General features: G+C 31.9%; 1 protein-coding gene across 1 annotated transcript; it reads left to right on the top strand.

Moving 5' to 3' along the window:
• The first annotated feature begins 7,211 nt into the window (after positions 1-7,211).
• Positions 7,212-7,889, top strand: LOC145098018 (uncharacterized). Its single transcript, XM_079035703.1, has one exon. The coding sequence runs from the start codon at positions 7,212-7,214 to the stop codon at positions 7,887-7,889; it is 678 nt and encodes a 225-aa protein (XP_078891829.1).
• The last annotated feature ends 12,828 nt before the right edge of the window (positions 7,890-20,717 follow it).

Raw genomic sequence — 20,717 nt, 5'->3', positions numbered from 1 at the left:
TTGAAAAATGAAAACTGTTTTTTATTAATTTTTTTTATCATATTCATTCGAGATTTTTAATGTTCTCATTTTACTAATACGAGTTCGACTCTTTTGATTACGAGCTAAAAAATCCGAACTTGACCTATATTTGGAGGAGCCCCGGATGCCAAGAACAACAGAGATAAATATTTTGGAATATTGAAGAGGGCATCAGGTTCAATATCCCAATCTTACTGCTATGGCACGAGATATATTGACTATTCTCATTTCCACTGTAGCTTCCGAGTCTGCATTTAGTATTGGAGGTAAAGTTCTTGATCAATATCGAAGCTCCCTCAAAGCCGACGTTACGAAAGCAATTATTTGCACCAAAGATTGGTTATTTGGAGAAGCTAATTATAATGTTGGTGATGTGGTGAACGAAGTTGTCGGTTTGCATATCAATGAGGAACCTATTTCGGTTAAAAGTTCAACCTCTTGCACGGTTAATAGTTAGTAATTTAGTCGTTTACTTGTTTTACAATATTTTGGGATTGTAATTTTGAGTTTGAACTTTGTACTTTGGATTAAGATTATTTGCATGTTATGGTCATCCTAGCTTAAAAAAGGCATTAAAACTGTGTTTATTCGTGTTTTCGTGTAACACGGTTAAAAAACGTGCATATTCGTGTCGTGTCACGCGTCACAAGAATTTTTTACGTGTCGTGTTCGTGTTTGATATCCCAAACACGTTTTATAATTTGTGTCGTGTTCGTGTTTACCAAATTCGTGTCGTGTAAATTCGTGTCTGACACGAATACACGATACGCAGACACGAATTATGAGGTCTAGGGCAACCCATGACGGCATACCCTAAGAGAAATCCTAATCTCGTTTATTATGTAAACGACTTTTCTCTTTGAGAAGATACGCACGAAATTCTTAAGCTTTCGTTTTCATCAAACAAACACAAAATCTTTCTAGTCAATTAGTTTACGACTTCTGTGTCTAGAATTGTAAGTGTCATATTGGATTATCCTAGACTGAGTTTTTTGCAACCCAGACATAAGTGTTCTCATGACAGAAGTGGTATCTAGATCTCCACTACAGACCCTCTTTTTCTAACAAATCAGATAATATATGTATGTTTTTATTTTAATTGCATCTTATACTTTGTGTTTGTTGACCGAAAACATAAAAGTTCATTGATATATTCCAAAATAACATTAACCAGAAAATGGTAATAAAATAGATTCACTTTTTGAGCTACCTACGTGAACCCGTTTCAGGGCCAATACATGTGAGGTCAGTGCGAACTAGCACTATTTTGGGTGTGTCCGAGATTTGAACATTGGACCTTCATTGTGGATGTGATGCCTCAACCACCAGACTTCCATAACTCTCACTAAACATGAACATGATAATTTTGTCTAATGTTCGGAGAGAAACATTTTTGGTAAAATGGAACAAATCATGAAATTATTTTGCAGTTTTGATGCTCGGCTACTTCCATAACTTAGCGGTTTTGTCTTTGCCATGTTATGGAGCATATGGTTCAGTAGGAGTTACCTAGCAGTTTTGTATTATGATATGGTACTTTATAATGTAACTAATTATAAAGCTTCTACATAATAGTGATATTTTCCCATAATACAAGAGCAAAATACCATATCTTTAAAACAAAAAATTAATTCCCAAAGATTCTTCCTTTTCTTTTGTTAAAAGCAAAGAATGATTCCAAGATGATCATCTTTGCTTCAAATATATCTCCCAGTCTTCTTTAACCTTTCTTGCTTTTACAAAACATATCAAACCATTATTAGAATATTATAACTTTTTTTTATGTTGTATTGATTAGTATAAAAAGAACAATCAATTTTATATTCATAGCGTAATAATATCATGAGCTTATGTCACCACTCACCCTCACCAGTAACATTATCAATTTGGAGGTTTTTACTTTCCGTTTTATTATATTAATGAGATCTATAAAACTAGTTAACGAGTTGAATTTAGTAATTTTATTTTAAAAAACAAACAATTCCAACTTATATGTTTAATGGATTTAGCCACAAGCATCAAGTGTAATTTTTAGTTATTTAATAATCAATACGCCATGTTGTATTATATGTAGCCATGTAGGCCATATGGTCCAATCGGATTGTTTTGTTGGACGTCGCCACGTTGGTTGGTTTTGAACTTTTGGGCTTTAGTTAAATCATAATCTCATTATATATATAATATTTTTTTAGCATGACTTATAATTTTTTATAATATAAATTATTATAGGAAAATCTAGGATAAAGTCTTAATATTTTGACTTAGTTATAGTTTGATTCCAACATTTATATTTTAAACAGAATAGTCTTGATTATCTAATTTTATACGATAATCAGACATTTTCTATGAAAAAAACAATAAGGATTATTTCATTAAATTCGGCATAATATAAAATATCAAGACTTTTCAATTTAAAAAAAATAAAAGTTAGGATTAAACTGTAAATTAATCTAAAATATTAAGATTTTATCAGAAATTTCCCATTAATATGTATACAAATCAGTTTCCATTATCAATGAAGTTATTGGTCGTTACAAAAGCTTTCCTACAGATCATTTCAAATAAATTAATACGGATTATAAGGTGATATAACTTTATTTATTATCTCTTAATTAATAATTTATTTAAAATAATTGATTAATAATTTTGAGTTTTTACTATAAAAGTTTAATTCATTTTGTAACTGTGATTTTCACGGGTTATAAACCAGTAAATTATATAAAAAATCCTTATTTAAGATTCTATTGACAAGATACTATAAATAAAAAGAAGCATTATCTCTAAAAGACAAAATTGCAAAAATGGTCCCTGTGGTATGCATTTTTTTGGGGTTTTAGTCCAAACCCCGACTTTTTTGGCTTCGTGGTCCTTTTGAGCTAGTTTGCTTGTGATTTTGGTCCTTCGGAAAATTGAAAAGACTAAAATGCCCTTTCTGATATATTTTTTTTTATGTTTTTTCATTTTAATTTAAACGAAAAAGAAAATAATTAATTAATTTGGGTCCCTCTCTCTCTCTCTCTCTTACACACACACACAAAAACGTGGATATCGTCTCTCTTACCCATACATCTTTCCCTCCCTCTTTCTTCCCCAAACTCAAATACCTAAAATCACTAGACCAACATGAATATAGTAATCATCTTCAAGATTGAGGAACTTTTGAATTCAGGGGAGGAAAAACAAGAAGGGATGGGGAAGAAGATGGTACTCACTCTCTCCCTAATCTGATGATTTCTTCTCTCGCAACCACCATTCTCTCTACTTCGCTACTCTCTCATATATGGACAACAAACAACCCATCACATTCGATCTACTTCTGTTACGGGAGATTCTATCACCAGAAAGAGATCACGAAGATGATGACATGCCTTATTCCTCCTCGTTACTCTGATCTGCAGATGGGCTCACAAACAAGCGAGAACAAGGGATGAGCTAGTGATAATCCGTAGATGATGATGGTCTCGTTAGGAGCTAATAATGAAGATGATGGGGAAATCGAGTTTCAAGTTCCATAAATCAATGTTTCAATCAATAATGTACTTATGGCAATTCCATTTCCTTTAAAAAAAATTTAAAAGAGATTCTATTAGGAAAAAATGTGAATCTGGGTTATCTTGTACATATTACAATGGCTAAAGTACAAACATCATAAACTTGTGCCCATTGACTCTATGGGTGTAATTTTTAATATTCAAAGTGTTGTTGTAAAGCTTTCATACACGAAACAGGTTCTATGCTTGATATAATGGTTGGTAAGCATCGACTTATAATATTAAGTTCAAGATCTGGGCTAATTTTGGTGTTTAGTATTGTATGAGGTTTGAAGAACATCATCTGAGTTTCCAATAAACAAAAAAGGGAAGAGTGAATGTTGCAGTCAGAACCTTGATTGATGAGAGAGAGAGAGAGAGAAAGAGAGAGAGAGAGAGAGAGAGAGAGAGAGGAGGAGGAGGAGGTGGGCCCCTTCTTATTTTTTTAATTATTAAAATAAATAAATTAGTGTTAGATTTAAGAAGAAATGAAAGAAAAATAAAAAATAAATACTTCAAGGGTATTACAGTCATTTCACTATTCAGAGGGACCAAAAACACAACAAAACTAGCTTAAAAGGAACACGAAGCCAAAAAGTCGGGGTTTGGACTAAAACCCCCAAAAAATGCATACCATAGGGACCATTTTTGCAATTTTGTCTCTATAAAAATCCACTTTGAATTAACAACATAACTGTAATCGGGGTGTTAGCGATCGTGATTAATGAATTTTCTATCACTCAATGTTAGGGGAGCGGGTGAAGATGCGAAAGTCAACTGGGTTAGGAGGCTAAAGATCAAACATAAGGCAACCTTTGTTGGATTACAAGAAACTCAGTTGTCGGACTATTCATATATTGATGTTAAAGGTTGTTGGGATTCAAATGATTATGACTTTGTTGGTGTTGATTCCAGTGGTCGATCGGGGGGTCTCATATCTATATGGGATACCAGACTTTTTCAAAAAGGAGAGGTTATTAAGAATCGTAAGTTATTGGTAAATGCAAGAACAATGATGGTATACTGAATATTGCTAATGTGTACGGTCCTCAGTCCCCAACTGAAAAGAAGAACGTATGGATGGAACTACTTAGTCTCATAAAATCGAGACCTGGCATGTGGGTTATGTTTGGAGACTTCAATGTAGTACGTGAACCTGGTGAAAGGTGTAACTCCCAATTCTGTCCTGCTAGCTCCTTTACCTTCAACAGATTCATCTAGGAAGCTAATCTAAAGGATTTTAACATGGGTGGTGAAAGATTTACATTTATGAGCAGGGTTGATGCCAAATTAAGCAAGCTTGACAGATTCTTGGTATGTCCAAAATTCTTGTCATCTTTTCCCCTTAGTTCTGTGACAACACACCCACGTGAACTATCCGATCATCGTCCTATTACCTTAACATCTGTCGTGTCAGATTTTGGGCCAATACCGTTTAAACTTTTTAACTCTTGGCTCCTTAGGGATGGCTTTAATCAAGTTGTATCCGAAGCATGGAATAAATTTAAAGGGTATGGTACTCCTGACGCTTATCTGGTTGCTAAACGCAGGTTCTTGAAGGAGATGATTAAGCAGTGGCGGTGGGATGGGGATCAAAAAGAAAAAAAAGAGTTCAACGACACTTTGAATCTGGTTAAAGAGATTGAAAAGCTTGCGGAATCTAGACCTCTTTCTTCATCAGAAATGGACATATGGAAAAACGGGATCAACAGGATAACAGAGATGGAACGATTTAAAGCTTTGGATCTGAAACCAAAAGCTAGAATCAAATGGACCATCGACGGTGATGAGAAAAGTAAATTTTTCCATGGGTTCATTAATAGCAAAAATAGGAGGAATCTTCTACATGGTCTCTTGATTAATGGTCGATGGACTACGGAGGTTAACGAGATCAAGGAGGAAGTCTTCAGATTTTTTCAGGGAAAATTCTCGGAAGGTCATGTTTCTAGACCCAAACTAATCAACCCGATGTTTAAGAATCTTCCAATGATGGATGCCATTAGAATCGAATCTCCTATCAGTCTTGAGGAGATTAAGGCTGCGATTTGGGACTGTGGAAGTGAAAAAGCCCCAGGACCCGATGGTTTTACCTTTAAGTTCCTGAAAAAATTCTGGGACATTATCAAATACGATGTAATGAAGTTTGTAAAGCATTTTGAGGAGTGTGGCTCACTTGCAAGAGGGTGTAACTCGTCATTCATCACTCTAGCTCCCAAAATCAAAGACCCATTATCTTTGAATGATTATCGCCATATAAGTCTTATTGGGTGTTTGAGCAAAATCATAATCGAATAAAGTCGGTTATCAGGAGTTTAATCGGTGATGAACAGTCGGCTTATGTGGAAGGGCGCTGCATACTTGATGGCTCTCTCATGATTAATGAGGTTTGTACATGGGCTAAGAAAACATAGAAAAATATCCTTTTCTTCAAAGTTGACTTTGACAAAGCATTCGATTTAGTGAATTGGCAATATCTTGATTCGGTACTTGAACAAACGGGTTTTGGGAACAAATGGCGGATGTGGATTCGGGGATGCCTGAATTTGTCTAGGGCTTCGGTGATAGTTAACAGATCTCCAACGAAGGAATTTCCTATCTCAAGAGGGGTTCGTCAAGGTGACCCCCTATCTCCATACCTATTTATTATTGCAATGGAGGGGTTGAGTGTGGCTCTTAAATCGGCTTGTGAAAAAGGGCTCTTCAAAGGAGTTCAAATCCCAGGTAATGGACCTAGCATATCTCACATATTCTATGCTGACGATGCGTTGTTCGTAGATGAATGGTCGCGGTCTAATCTCAAGAACCTCGCACGTATATTGAGGTGCTTTCATATCTCTTCGGGCCTCAAAGTGAATTTTCATAAGTAAATGGTTTGTTGTATTGGTGAATAGAAAATTGGGCGAACCTATTGGGGTGTGCAGCGGGTGTTCTTCCATTCGAGTATCTTGGCGTTCCAGTTGGCGCCAATATGAATCTAATTAAACATTGGAAGTCTATCATCAAGAAATTTCACTCCAAACTCTCCGCATGGAAGGCTAAAACCCTGTCGTTCAGGGGGGGGGTAACTTTAATAAAGGCAGTCCTGGGTAACCTGCCTGCCTACTACTTATCCTTATTTAAAGCTCCATTGGGTGTAGTAGAAGAATTAGAGAAGATAAGGCGAACATTCTTATGGGGTGGATGTGATGAAAGGAAAAGGATTCACTGGGTTAGTTGGGAGAAAGTGCTAGCAGCGAAAGGTGATGGAGGATTAGGAGTGGGTTCCATAAAGGCCTTAAACATTGGACTACTCGTGAAATGGTGGTGGAGATTGAAGAATGAAAACCATTCACTATGGGATCGGGTGATCCAAAGGATCCATAACTTATCCAACCAACCTTTTGATCATCTATCCAATCAGAAGTATAGTGGACTCCGGAATACTATTGTAGGAATCAAAAAGACATTGCTAGAACATAACCTAGATGTTCATGACATTTTCAAAATAAAAATCGGAGCTGGGAAAAAACTTTATTCTGGTATGATAATTGGTTAAACTCTGGGAGCCTAAAAATAAAGTATCCTTCCTTATTTGAATTGGAAGCCAGGAAACGATGCACCGTAGCCGATAGAATTGCTACCTCGAATCTAGTTTGGAATTGGAAGTCCAACCCTAGTGCTATGGGGCTTGAATCTGATGTCAATGCCCTCACTAGTGAAGTTTCTGGTACCTACTTAGGGCCGGGAGTGGATCACTGGATCTGTAAGTTATCGGGCGATGGTATATTCTCTGTTAGTTCCCTAAGACAGTTTATTGACAAGCTGCAAGTTAGTATTCCTGGTACATCTGAAATTTTATGGAGTTGGGTGGTCCCAATCAAGGTATTATGCTTTATTTGGAGAGCTGTGCAAGGTCGTATTCCATCAGCTGTAGCACTGGAGAAAAGGGGTACTTTGGTCAATTCTCTGTGGTGTAGTTCGTGCATTGGGATGAACGAATGTGCTGATCATATTCTGATTGACTGTCCATTTGCTACCCAGATCAGGAACAATATTTTGAGTTGGTATGGTGTAAGAAGTGATCAGAGTTCAATAAAATCTATTGGTGATTTTCTGCATTTCACTGCTACCTGGGGGAATTGTAATTCGAAAAGAGAAAGGTTTACTGCCATCAGCTATGGGTTGCTATGGAACTTAAGGAGGTTCAGGAACAAACATTTATTTCGAATGGAGGGTACCTTAGTACGTCAGGGGACTGAACGCATTAAGTCCATGGTCTTTTATTGGTTAAAGCATATGGGCAAAAATGTAATCTGTAACTGGGAGGAGTGGTTAGTATCTCCATTTTCTGGTTTGTAAGTTATGAACTGTATGTATCTTGTTTGTTGGTTCCCTCTTCTAGTTCCTAGCTAGTTGGGGGTACCCTTTATTAATATATTTGTCGTTTCCAAAAAATACTGTAATTTTAATATATATATATATATATATATATATATATATATATATATATATATATGAAAATGATCAAATGAGAACATCTAAAAGGTTGAGAACGCGAGAACAATTCTGAACCAATCAATATATAAGGGCATATTAGTAATTGTATATTTTAACTAAATTAAAATAAAATAAAATTCAATCAAATTCCCTTAAATTTAGGAGCAGTTACCAAAAAAGAAATAAATATTCAATTTTTTATTTTTATTATTAATGGAATATAAAAAACATTTTTACCAAAATTTATCTTAAAACTGAAAAAAAAAATTAAGGAAAATCAATTTTTTCTTCTAATTTCACGGTTTTTTTTTTCAAAAAAATGAATAGAAATCGAACCCTAAATTAATACATTTGTATTCACAAATGATTTTTTTTTCAAAAAACCTGATACTTCTCCAATCACAAATGAATACACATCAATTTACAAGTAATCCAATTTCTTTTTTAATCGACTGAAAAATAAAAAGAGTGTAAAAATTATCATTTCTTCGTAAAAAAAATACATCTAATCATAAATAAATACATTTATTAACACATGATTACACTGCTATTCACAAATGAATACACTGCTATTAACAAATGAGTTCCCTATTATTCACAAATGAATAAATGAATACCTCTAATCATAAATAAATATATTCATTCACACATGAATGCACTTCTATTTACAAATGAATACACTGTTATTCATAAATAAATACATATTTTAACATTAATATAGAACACAATACAATTTTTCATTCTCCTCTTGCTCAGCTTTACCATTTGGTTTCCCATCAACTTTAGGAATAACTTTGATGTTAAGATCAACCACGTAGCTAGAAGCTTCAACAATTCAAGCATAAGACTTTTTGCTAACATCATTGACAATAGTAACCACTGGGATGATTTTGATTTGGAATCATTATCAACAATCATCGGCTCATTATCCCATTTAAGATCCAAAAAACTAACTCCCTAGTTCATTTTCAAATCAGTCCCACTATCTGATCCCATCTTCACATCATCATTCGAACCCTCATTCATTACTTCATCATTACCACTACCAGAATGCTTCACAATCTTCATAGGAATAAGAATCGTAACATGAGATGTTTCATGAACAGGGGACGTACCAGGAATCTTACCCAAAATACCCTTAGCATGAATCTGATTAAGATGGCGGTCCCAGTTTTGACTTTCTATGGTTTGACAATTCAAATCGAAAATCAATTCTGATTCCTTCTTTGAATATGAAACTCAATTTTAGAAAAACACCGAATTTGATTTGGAATTGAGTTTCTAAAGATCCATTATGCATCAGTTCATAAACAAGAAGCTTGGTTTCATCATGAACACAATACCCCAATAAGGTGATGATATTCGGATGATGAATTTTACTCAATAGATCAACCTCCGTCTGCAAAAAAGAAAACCCTAATCACAAAATTGCAAAAATTAAAAGATTAATTAAAGTCTGAACCTTTAAGATAATGATAATTCACCTGGAATTCTTTAATGACGTCTTGACTAATACCATCTAATCTTTTAACAGCTACATGCAAATTATCATCGAGTCGAGCTTTATACACGCATCCAAATCCACCTACGCCTAATATCTCGCTTTCACCGAAGTTATTTGTTGCTGATTCTAACACGTTATAATCCATAACAACCACCGATCCCTTTCGATTTTGGTTTTGAAAACACTGTTAGTTCTGCTAACGAATGAACTCAATGGAAGCCCTCTCAAAGAATCTTGAAATTAAAACAACAAATCTGTTTAGAATCTGTAGAAATTGTCAAAACCTTTTAAGTTTTACATCGTCTTACCTAATTTTTTGATACCGATTTTGCCTGATTTGTGTATATTCTTTCTGTGGCATATCCACAAACACATGATGGACACTATGATGATTGCCATCACAGACAAAACTGTGATGAGCCCAATAAGAACCTTTCGACTTGAACTGTGTTGGTGCTTCGTGATATCAATTTCAGTTCACGATTCGGATGAAAGTAAAGATGTTAGAGGTAGATAACAATAACCCAGATGTGAATGATGGAAGGGGATATATACCTGAAGTGAAGTCGGCCATTGATGCTGATATTGAAGGAATGGGAGGCGCAACAGGCGAAGTTCACTTTGTGGAATGTTTCTCCAGCGGCTCCTCCTCCGACTACTGACACCATTCAATGGAGAGAGAGAGAGAGAGAGAGAGAGAGAGACCGGTTAAAATGTTTCTCCGCTGATTCTATGGCCTCCTCCGGCTCTGATATGTTCTATGAGATGAGGCGGTGAGATGACTAATTCTATGAGATTAGGTCAACCAAATAAAGCGACATAGAGTAATTATAGGAGTTTACAAAATTAGGGTAATGTTTATTTATCTTAATAGCCTTTATAATTTTTTTTTTTAATTTAAAATTTAAAATTTAAATGTATTAATAATTAGAAAAATAACAATTAATTATAGCCACACATCTTAAAACTTAGATGGTCCAGATCTGTTCTCGCGTTCTCAACCTTTTAGGTGTTCTCATTTGATCCTACTCCTATATATATATATATATATATATATATATATATATATATATATATATATATATATATATATATATATATATATATATATAGGGTTGGGTTCATTTGAGACCACCTATATTTTGTGAGACATGAGGACCAAATCTTAGCCCTCGATCAAAATTAATATGTGGTTCAGATTTAATCAAAAAGAAAAAAAAATAAAAAGCTGGCGGTGGCAGTTTGTGTAAATAACACAAACTTTGTAATTAACTGGAAAGCACGGAGGGGTAGAAACGTAACCTGACACATTCACAAACACATTCATATGCTTTTCATTTCCCAAAACCCTTTCATCGATCGAAAACCCTTCAATCACAAATTTGTTTCGGATTAACCCTAAATCGATTGAAAAGTCGAGCTCTTTATTCTGATTCTAGCTCGAATTCATCCTCTGATTCATACTCGAAAACAAATCCTAACTGATTTATGTAGCCAAAAACGATCAGAAAACCCTCGATCAATCTCGATTATCAACAAATTCTTATTCCTTCAAATTCATAACTTCAACCTTCTTATTCAATCTCGATTATCAACCATTCCTTCACAAAACAGGTATTAATTCAAGCTATTCAAATTTTAGATTGTGTAATTGAATCGATGAATAATTCAGGTTGTACAAATTCTAAGTTGAAGAACCCTAGTATATCAAATCAAAACCGTAGATCATATCCTCGTTGTTAACCATTCTCCCAATTGAAGCAAAGTGAAGCAAAGAGAGTTAATTTCGTTTTCTTGTTTAAAAAATCCGAAGATCAAATCTAGAAGATCGCTGAGGAATCAAAATCATATATACAGGTTCTTGCTTTCCTTAATCTATCATCCTTTAAATTCACATAAACCCTCTCCTTCTAAATAGAAGGAATCGACGACCATTCAAAATCATAAACCTTAATTATGTTATTCAAATTGTTTCATTATAGTTTTTAGAATCGACTTTAGAACTCATACCCATCAAAGCTTTGATTTCATCTTTCAACAATGCCTTATTCGAGAGAATCAGATTCCAATTCCTCTTCTCAATATAAAAGATGAATCACCAATGTCATTATATGAAGTAGATAGAGTGAATAAAATAACACGTACTGAAGTCTAGTCTAAAGAACCAAAGAGAAATAACTGATTCAAAAAGAAAGGACATAAAACTATTTTCCAACAAAAACTCAATTATTAGCTTTCAAAACAATATTCTACTAGTTCTGATTTCGTATAGTACAATATCTAATCATCATGTTTTGTTTTGTATATGAGCTTCTAGTATGCTTTTATTGTAATTCTGAGTTTTGTATGCTAGAGTTAGTATTCTATCCATTCTAATTTTGATGATGAATTGCTAAAAATTGAAATTATTGATGAGTTTTTCATTGATTATTCTTGCTGATATTTATTTTATTATAGCAAAATTGATGAATAATTGCTGAAAATCGATCATGTACGATAATCCTTTGATAATATAGAATTGATGATGAATTGTTGAAAATAAATGTTGAAATCTAGAAATTCCTTATCGGTGTATGTAATAGAGAAAATGGTCATGAATTGTTAAACATTGATGTTTAGTAAGTCATTTTTATTTTGTATAATATATTATTCTAATCATTTTGATTTGTGTATTAGCTTCTAGTATAATATTCTAGTCCTTTTGATTTTGTATATTAGAGTTAGTATGGTAGTCATTGTCATTTTTATGATGAATTGATGAAATCAATTGATTATGAGTTGTTGATAATCCTTATGTAATAGCAAATTTATGATAAATAGCTGAAAATCGATCATTGTTTTTAATCCTTTAGTAATAGCAAAATTTTTTGATGATGAATTACTGAAAACCGATGTTCTGATATAAGATTACAAAATACCTTGAAACTAGTCATCTCTTTAATTAGGTTAATTATTCTAAATATTCTAAAGATATATATTTGTTTTAAGTTAAATATTCCAAATATTCTAAGAAATTGTCAACTCCTTTATTTTTGTTATCATTTAACTGTCGTAGGTTGAATGTAAGTATCTAATTAAATTTGTTAAACCTCATATGGAGAACTCATTTTTTAAGTGATAATATCAAGATGTAATCTAACACTTATTATCACATTACAAGGTTCAAGGTACATATTGCTTATATTGGTTAAGAAATGAAACTATGTTGCTATAATAAGTAAGTAAAATACATTGTTTATAGCAGAAAAAAGATTAAAGTATGTTGTTATTTTCTGTAATTCTAGATATTATGATATGACATGCTTTTGGTTCATAATTGATGTTCTACTATTCTGATATGATATATCGTATGGTATTTCATAACTTATTATTCAACTGAATATTATGATTTCATTTAATAAGTTATACTTATAATTCTAGTGTCTTATTGTTTTTTCAGGAACATGAAGAAATGTTTAGAAAGGTCTTCAAGAAAGTTTTTGTAGAAAAAGAGAATATGAAAGAAATTGTTTCTAATTGTATATCGATGTTTCCAAATAAAAATAGAACCTGGAACTGGCAAAGAAGTTCAATGACTTATTTTCGGGTACTAATTTTTGAAGTACCAATAAGCCAGAAATCCAATAAGCGCGGGTTGGAGTTGAAGAAACCCAAAAGCAAGGGAGAGAGGAAAGGGTTGAAACTGAAGATAGTGAAATGGAGGATAATGATCAAAATGCTTATGATCAACATATATGGACACATTTGTCAAATTAAATGGGAAACTTACTTTGGAGCATAATTTTTTTTTGTCAAATTCTAATTAGATGTCGAAAGGATAAATACATAATGTAATTAGATGTACACAATATTGTTCAACATATTCTAGTATGAAAAGATGAAAAAATATATAGAGAGAACATTGTGCAAACTATTCCTTGAAAATATTGTTCATTGTTAAAGATTTCCTTCTATCATAACCTTGCATGCCACATATTTTGTATGATCTTGATTTTTGTTGACCTTGAATGGTAGTCTTCTCGAAGATAATTTGTATCTTCTGGCTCCACGACCTTTATTCCTCATTATATGTGGATTTTCTTCATTGTGATGAATAACTGCAAGATAATAACACCATGTAATGAAATATGAGTGATGGTATCTAATAATTATAATCATAATAATATGCATGTATAGATATCATTATATACTATTATGAATTTACAATTTATAGTGTTATAAGAATATATAGAATAAAATACAAGAAATCAAAATAAATTATATGTAAAATATTCTAATAGAGTAATGGTCTAGATAAATACATTAGCATATTAGAATTATATTTTTTAGTCTTGATATATAACAATGTTTGTTCTTATGAATATAAAATATTAGAATAATATTCTAATTTATAAATAATGTTAGATTGACAGTTAATAGTTACATCTAATACTATATTATGTATAAAGTTAGAAATTTTGGAATAAAAAACTGCAATCGAATGGAATTTGATATTACTAATTACATCCTATTTAGAATATTTGACTAAGTAAATTGAAACAAGCCATAATTCAAAACATCATAATCATATTATATGAACCCTTCAAATCTTATTAAGATAAGCCATATCTTAGGTACTTGAAAGAACTACTCTTCTAAAATAACTCTTATTTCACCATTAACATGAACCCTAACTTAATGAAATTAACATATACTGATGATAATCCAATAAATCTAATAAGAATAATATACATTCTTATGAAACTAATCATAAAATACCCTATTTTTAACATATACTAGTTTTAAAAGAACAATAATTGATTTAAGAGCATCTAACCTTTTCTTTAGTATAACCCCTTTTCTATAAGGTAACAGAAAAAGGTAACGGGAGCATATAAAAACAAAATTGTGCTAAAAGACATATCCGACAATATGTATTTGAAGAAAAAGACATATTTTAATAAAACTAAGGTAAATTTAATAAGAGTAATCAACATGGAATTATGTTATAGTAATTCCAACTCATATTGAAGTATCTTCATATTCTTAGAGAGGACATTATTCGTGGGAATGAGGGGTGATATATAAGACTCTTTATTCATTCAGGACTTTTATCAAACATGTGGGATGCATGTTTAGTTGAAGAAAATTAGCTCAAGAACAATAATCAATTTGTACATACCTGGTTAATTTGACAGAAAGAGTGCAAAATGACTCAAAGATTCGTTATTTCCACTTGATTCTCTTCATGTATTATGTGCTCGACTGTGGAGAATAATGTATTCAAATTCTCTTGAATGAACATTGCAACAAAAAGATGATGAAATAAATCAAAGATTGTAATCGATGTCTAAAGAAAAGAAATTAAAACCTGATGCTACTGAAAACAATCTCAATTGACAATCAATTGTTGATCACGATTAAAATTGTTGAACATAATTTGAAGTAACGATGAATTGCTGAAATCTTCCTCAAATACTAACTAAAGGAACGTGAACTTACTGAACTGGATCTCAAGTGATCATTGATTCTGAAATCTTGATGCGCCATTGCTAAAATCTTCATTTAAAACATCAAAATTTATGATCGATTTGTTGAATTCTTCATCTTGATTGCTTCCAAACTCATTACCAGATGAAACCAAAATTCCGTTAAATCGAATTGCACAAATCTTAAACAAATTGTTACGAATTAGTGATTGATTGTTGAAATCGATATATGTTTTATAACATTGAAACATAATAGATCTCAATCTTAGGATAATATGAAAAACGTAATTCACAATCTAAGGCTCCATGAAACAATACGTCATATATAGATTGTCATCAAATCTAAGGGATCAAAAATAGAACTGTGACTAAACTACCCCTCATAATTTAGTTAAGCGCCTTAATCAACATTAATCAGCACTAATCACGTTTTGTTGTTGAATCATTAGATCAATTATGATCAAAGGCTGAAAATTGGTCCCCTTGTCTCACAAATTAATAATGGTCTCAAATGAACCTCTATCTATATCTATATATATATATATATATATATATATATATATATATATATATATATATATATATATATATATATATATATTCTAGTTAAAGATGAGAGTCATAAGACATTCAGGCTTTATCTTATCTCATTCCACTCTCAAAAAAGAAAACTATAAATATTCATGAATTTTATGCATTCAGATTTATAATATAAAATCGATAATCTTTTAAATACAATATCAAATATTGATGGATACATATGTGCTTATGCCTAGTCTATATTCAAAATAAATACGCCTATAATGAAATTTTTATATCATATTTATAACATCATAAGATCTAACAAAAACCAAAGATCAAAAAAAAAAAAAAACTAATAAAAATATCTATTACGATCGGTTGTGTCACTTTGAGACGATAAAACAAATTAATTAGTTTTGTAACGTTATATACAAATATATAAGACAAATCGTATATTTCAATTGATCAAAATAAATAAATCTAATTATATCATACTATATTATAAAGGAAATATTTTTTTTTCACCATATTAATTTAAAATTTTCATTTATTTTTTTCTTCACCACATTTATTTAAAACTCAGATGACTTTTCAATTTCTTTTTTAATAATAATTATAAGTTGGTTAATAATGTTAAATAAATATCAAACCTAAAGTGTAATCACATATAAGAGAATTTGTTTAACTTTTAACATATTATACTTAATTTATTAGTTTTAATATATTGTTGGATGTAAACCATTATTATTTTAAAGATATAATTTTGGAACAATTTGTATAAAATACTTAAATTATTAATTTGAATATAACATTACAGGGTTACCTTAAATATAAATTTTAGTTTAACTTAAAGAACCCAAAGAATATTTTGTAAATAGTTAAAAGTGATTAATTGTACTGTTTTCTAATAATAATTATAAATTAGTTAATAAGGTTAAATAAATATCAAACCTAAAGTGTAATCATAGATATATTAAATTTCAATTTTAAAATAATATCTTTTTAAAGACTTCTATATATCACATTAAGCAAATAACAATGTTTGATGTTATAATAGATGTTTGATGCTTATATTATTAACTTTAAAATAAAAAAAAAATAATTCTATATAAATGATTATATTGTTACCTTTAAAATAAAATAAAAAACATTTGATGCTTTAAATAATTATAATGATAAAAATTAAAACATTAAGCAAACATATTTTAAAAACTTAATTAACAGTAACAACAACTATAATTAACATTAAACCATATATTATATTTAATTTTATTCATGTATAACCCGCGGTTAAAAGTCATTCAAATGATTGAGATTATGCAGTTATAATAGATGTTATATTATCATATAATTCAAAATAATAAATACATTATATCAATTTAGTATACGAATTATTATATCAAATTTAACAAGAACGTTATTGCTATATTAAAAAACACATATTTGTAAAGATTTCAACTACATAGGTGTTTTTACGCAACGCGCGGACATTCGTCTAGTATATATAATAAATCTAACAGTTAAATCAAAATAAATAAATCTAATCCCTATTCTAATAAAAGAATAATTTTATTTTACTTTTGACACGTGTCATTCTATCAAGTCTCCTAATTAATACATATGTTATTCTCTTTTTGCAATGTGTCACCTTATGTCTTCTAATTAATACATGTCGCCTGTCAACTTATTGATTCTTAATTTCAAATTTTAAAATTTAAATTTTACACTCTAATTACATTAAATTAATAACATTATAATAAAAATTAAAATAAAATTAATACAAATTATAAATTGATATAATTTCGACAAAACTGTAAATTTGGTCCTTGTGGTTTGCAAAAACCTTTGGATGAGGTCCAAAAAGTTTTTGGCTTGCACCGAAGGTCCAAAATCAAAATTTTTCATTGTTTTTGGTCCAAAAAAACTTGAAAAGTCGATTTTACCCTTTTTAATTTCTTTTTTCTATTTTCTTTATTGTTTTTGGTATTTAAATAATTAAAAAAAAAAAAAAAAAATCTTACCCAACACACACACACACACACACACACTCTCTCTCTCTCTCTCTCTCCCCCTAACCTAACCTAACCCAGGTTTATTCTTATTCATCTTCCACAAATCCGTCGACATACCCCTCCCTTTGATCATCATCTTGTTAATCGACATAAACACCCAATGAAACTCCCTTCTCTCTTAACTGAAGAACATAAAAATTGACCAGATTAAAAAAAAAACAATCAAGGAACTCTTCCTGTTTCTTTCCTTCTTCTGTCCCGATTTTCGGCAGAAGCACCTCCGTCGGAGGTGTTTTCTTGTGCGTTCCCGGTGAGCAAGGGAGCTACAAACCCCCTTCGTTCTCCCTTCACCTTTTCATTGTTCCTACCAAATCAAAAAGAAGATGAAGCAAGGAATTAACGGAGCAAAAAGGCCCTCGCATACCTCCTGTTGGACATCGAACAACCAAAGTCATTACCATTGCTGCTTGTCTCGCCCTATCAAAGACCTCCGTCCCTTCGCAGCCTCTTGGCCACACCGAACCCATCTTCTGGCCTCACCCCTCGCTTACTTTCTCTTCAATCAAAGACCTCCCTCCTCCGACCCTCCTTCCTTCGCACCTCACAACCGGATGAGAACGATCGAAGCTTCGCTGCTTGCTTCTTCACATCTTCGTTCTTCGGTCTCGTCGACCCAGGAGACAATCCTTCTCACGATCGATCAACGAATAATCGCGCCCTACGAGCCATCATGCTTCCCTTTTATTCGTTCGTCTGCTTCGTTCGCAACTTCGTATCTGTCTCTCTTTTGCCCGATCAATCAAAGTGACGAGGGAAAAAGCCCTAAATCCTTTTCAACTTGGGAAGTTCTTCAGTGGAGAGAGAGAGAGAGAGAGAGGGAGGGAGAGAGAGAGAGAGTGCTGGGTAAGATTTTATTTTTTATTTTTTTTAATTATTTAAATACCAAACTAAATAAAGAAAATAGAAAAAAGAAATGGAAAAGGGTAAAATCGACTTTTCAAGTTTTTTTGGACCAAAAACAATGAAAAACCTTGATTTTGGACCTTCGGTGCAAGCCGGAAACATTTTGGACCCTATCCAAAGGTTTTTGCAAACCATAAGGACCAAATTTGTAGTTTTGTTTATAATTTCACATATTTCCTAAAATCGGTGATTATAATTTTATATAACTAAAAAAATATTCTAATTAATAATTTATTTAATAACTGATTAATAATTTTGAGTTTTTATTATAAAAATTCAATTAATTTTGTAACCGTGATTTTCACGGGTTATAAACTAATACATATAATAATCCATATCAATCATATTATGGTCTTAAAATATGCATTTTTATGCCTAATATCTAGTAAAATATATACGGTACTTTTCATCATTTTAGGAAATATATATTCGTTAATTTAAGTACAAAGATAACATTACTTGGCAGTTTAGAAAAAATAACACTTTTATATTTGCATCGGTTGATAATGATTTCTGTATACCAATTGTTATATTGTATCATAAATTATTATCAAACCAATCATAAACGAGTCTTTATTAGCAAAAAAAGGGCTATATTTTTTGGCATTGAAATAGATGAAAATTAAAAGTATCTTACTATTATTTTATTGGAAAATACATCATTGCATATATAAATTGATTTAAGCATATTATCACGTTAAAACTAACTGAATTATTGTATCACACTATTACGTACTCCATATAATATAAAATGAAATGAAAGAATATTTGGTTATCCAACTCTTTAATAAAGCAAAAGTCACTCCTTTAGGATTCAAAAACCCTTCTACACCCCTCTTCACAAAAACGCACCCTTCCCTTTACAACCCAACACATCCACTGTCACTCTTACTTAAACAACCTCTTTCTTTGCTCATTCTTTGCATCGATCCTTTACACAATTTAAGCCAAAACAAACCTCTGAAAAATGTCGCAAGACATGCCTACCGTGTATCCAGTTTCTGATGCTATTCCAACTTCAAACCACTCCTCAAATGGATCATATGGGGCAGTCTTCATTGTCCTAGCAGTGATCATAATCCTTTCTGCATTCGCTTGCTTTCTTGGAAGACTTTTCAATAAGCGTCAAGATGTGGAAAAACCAAAAGCAAAACCATCAAAGCACAACCTTCCAACAAAAGAGAAACATGCAATGCCAATGCGTAATGCCAAAGATGGGGACATTGAGTTTGGATACGATAAGAGGTTTGCTAGTGCTAAAGTGGCTGCAACTCGTGAACCAACCATGGACCGGAGTGATCCTTTTGGTGAACCGAAGATGGTGCGACCTAACTCGCTTCATGAACCAACCATAGGTCGACCCAACTCATTTCATGAACAAACCATGGGTCGACCTAACTCACTCCATGAACCAACTATGGGTCGACCTAACTCGTTTCAAGAACCATACAATATGGGATCAGGGTCTAACTCGTTTGGTGAACCAGCCATGGGGCGACCTGCAGATTCATTTCAAGAATCATATAAGGTGGGGTCTAACTCGTTTCGTGAACCAACCATAGCCATGGGGCGACCTGACTCATTCCATGAACCAACCATGGGGCCACCAAACTCGTTTGATCATAAGGGTGATCAGTCTCAAGGTGAACATCAAATGAGGTTTGATGCCAATCGAGATAACAAATTGAACTTCACACCTCGTACTCGACCACATCGTTACTGATTGTGGGGATCGATTTCTTTAAAGTCTGGTTAACTTTTTAATCGACAATAAAGAAATTATTCAAGATTGATATATTATGGTCGAAGCATATGCCATTCAGAAATAAGTTGTTTATGTTGATTAAGGGTTTTTGGTTGTTGAGGTATAGGATTGATTGTAATGTGAAATAGTGGAACATATAGTGTCTGAATTACAAGTAAAGGTTGTCTATATTTATTTCTTAAGTGTGTAAAGAAAGAGTATAAGAAGGCCGTTTTGATTGTCAACAAGTATAACTTCATATATAATTGGATAACTTGTGTTTTGTAAGTTTATTTACTATGTCGCTTTTGAATGGTTTAACTCGTTCTCACTAGTTATTAGAACTTAGAGGTGTTTTATTTTCTAGGAAGCTTTTAAAGTTTAGTTGTTTTTTTTTTTAAGCAAAATTATATTTAAAACGGACTAAAAAGTAATTAGTAAAGAAACAAATACAACAAAACTAATGGAGCAAATGCT

The sequence above is a fragment of the Lactuca serriola genome, chromosome 4, assembly GCF_051521515.1.
Source record: "Lactuca serriola cultivar US96UC23 chromosome 4, Lser_US96UC23_V15, whole genome shotgun sequence".
In the NCBI taxonomy this organism is placed as follows: Eukaryota; Viridiplantae; Streptophyta; class Magnoliopsida; order Asterales; family Asteraceae; genus Lactuca; species Lactuca serriola.
This window is presented reverse-complemented; position numbering and strand designations above follow the sequence as displayed.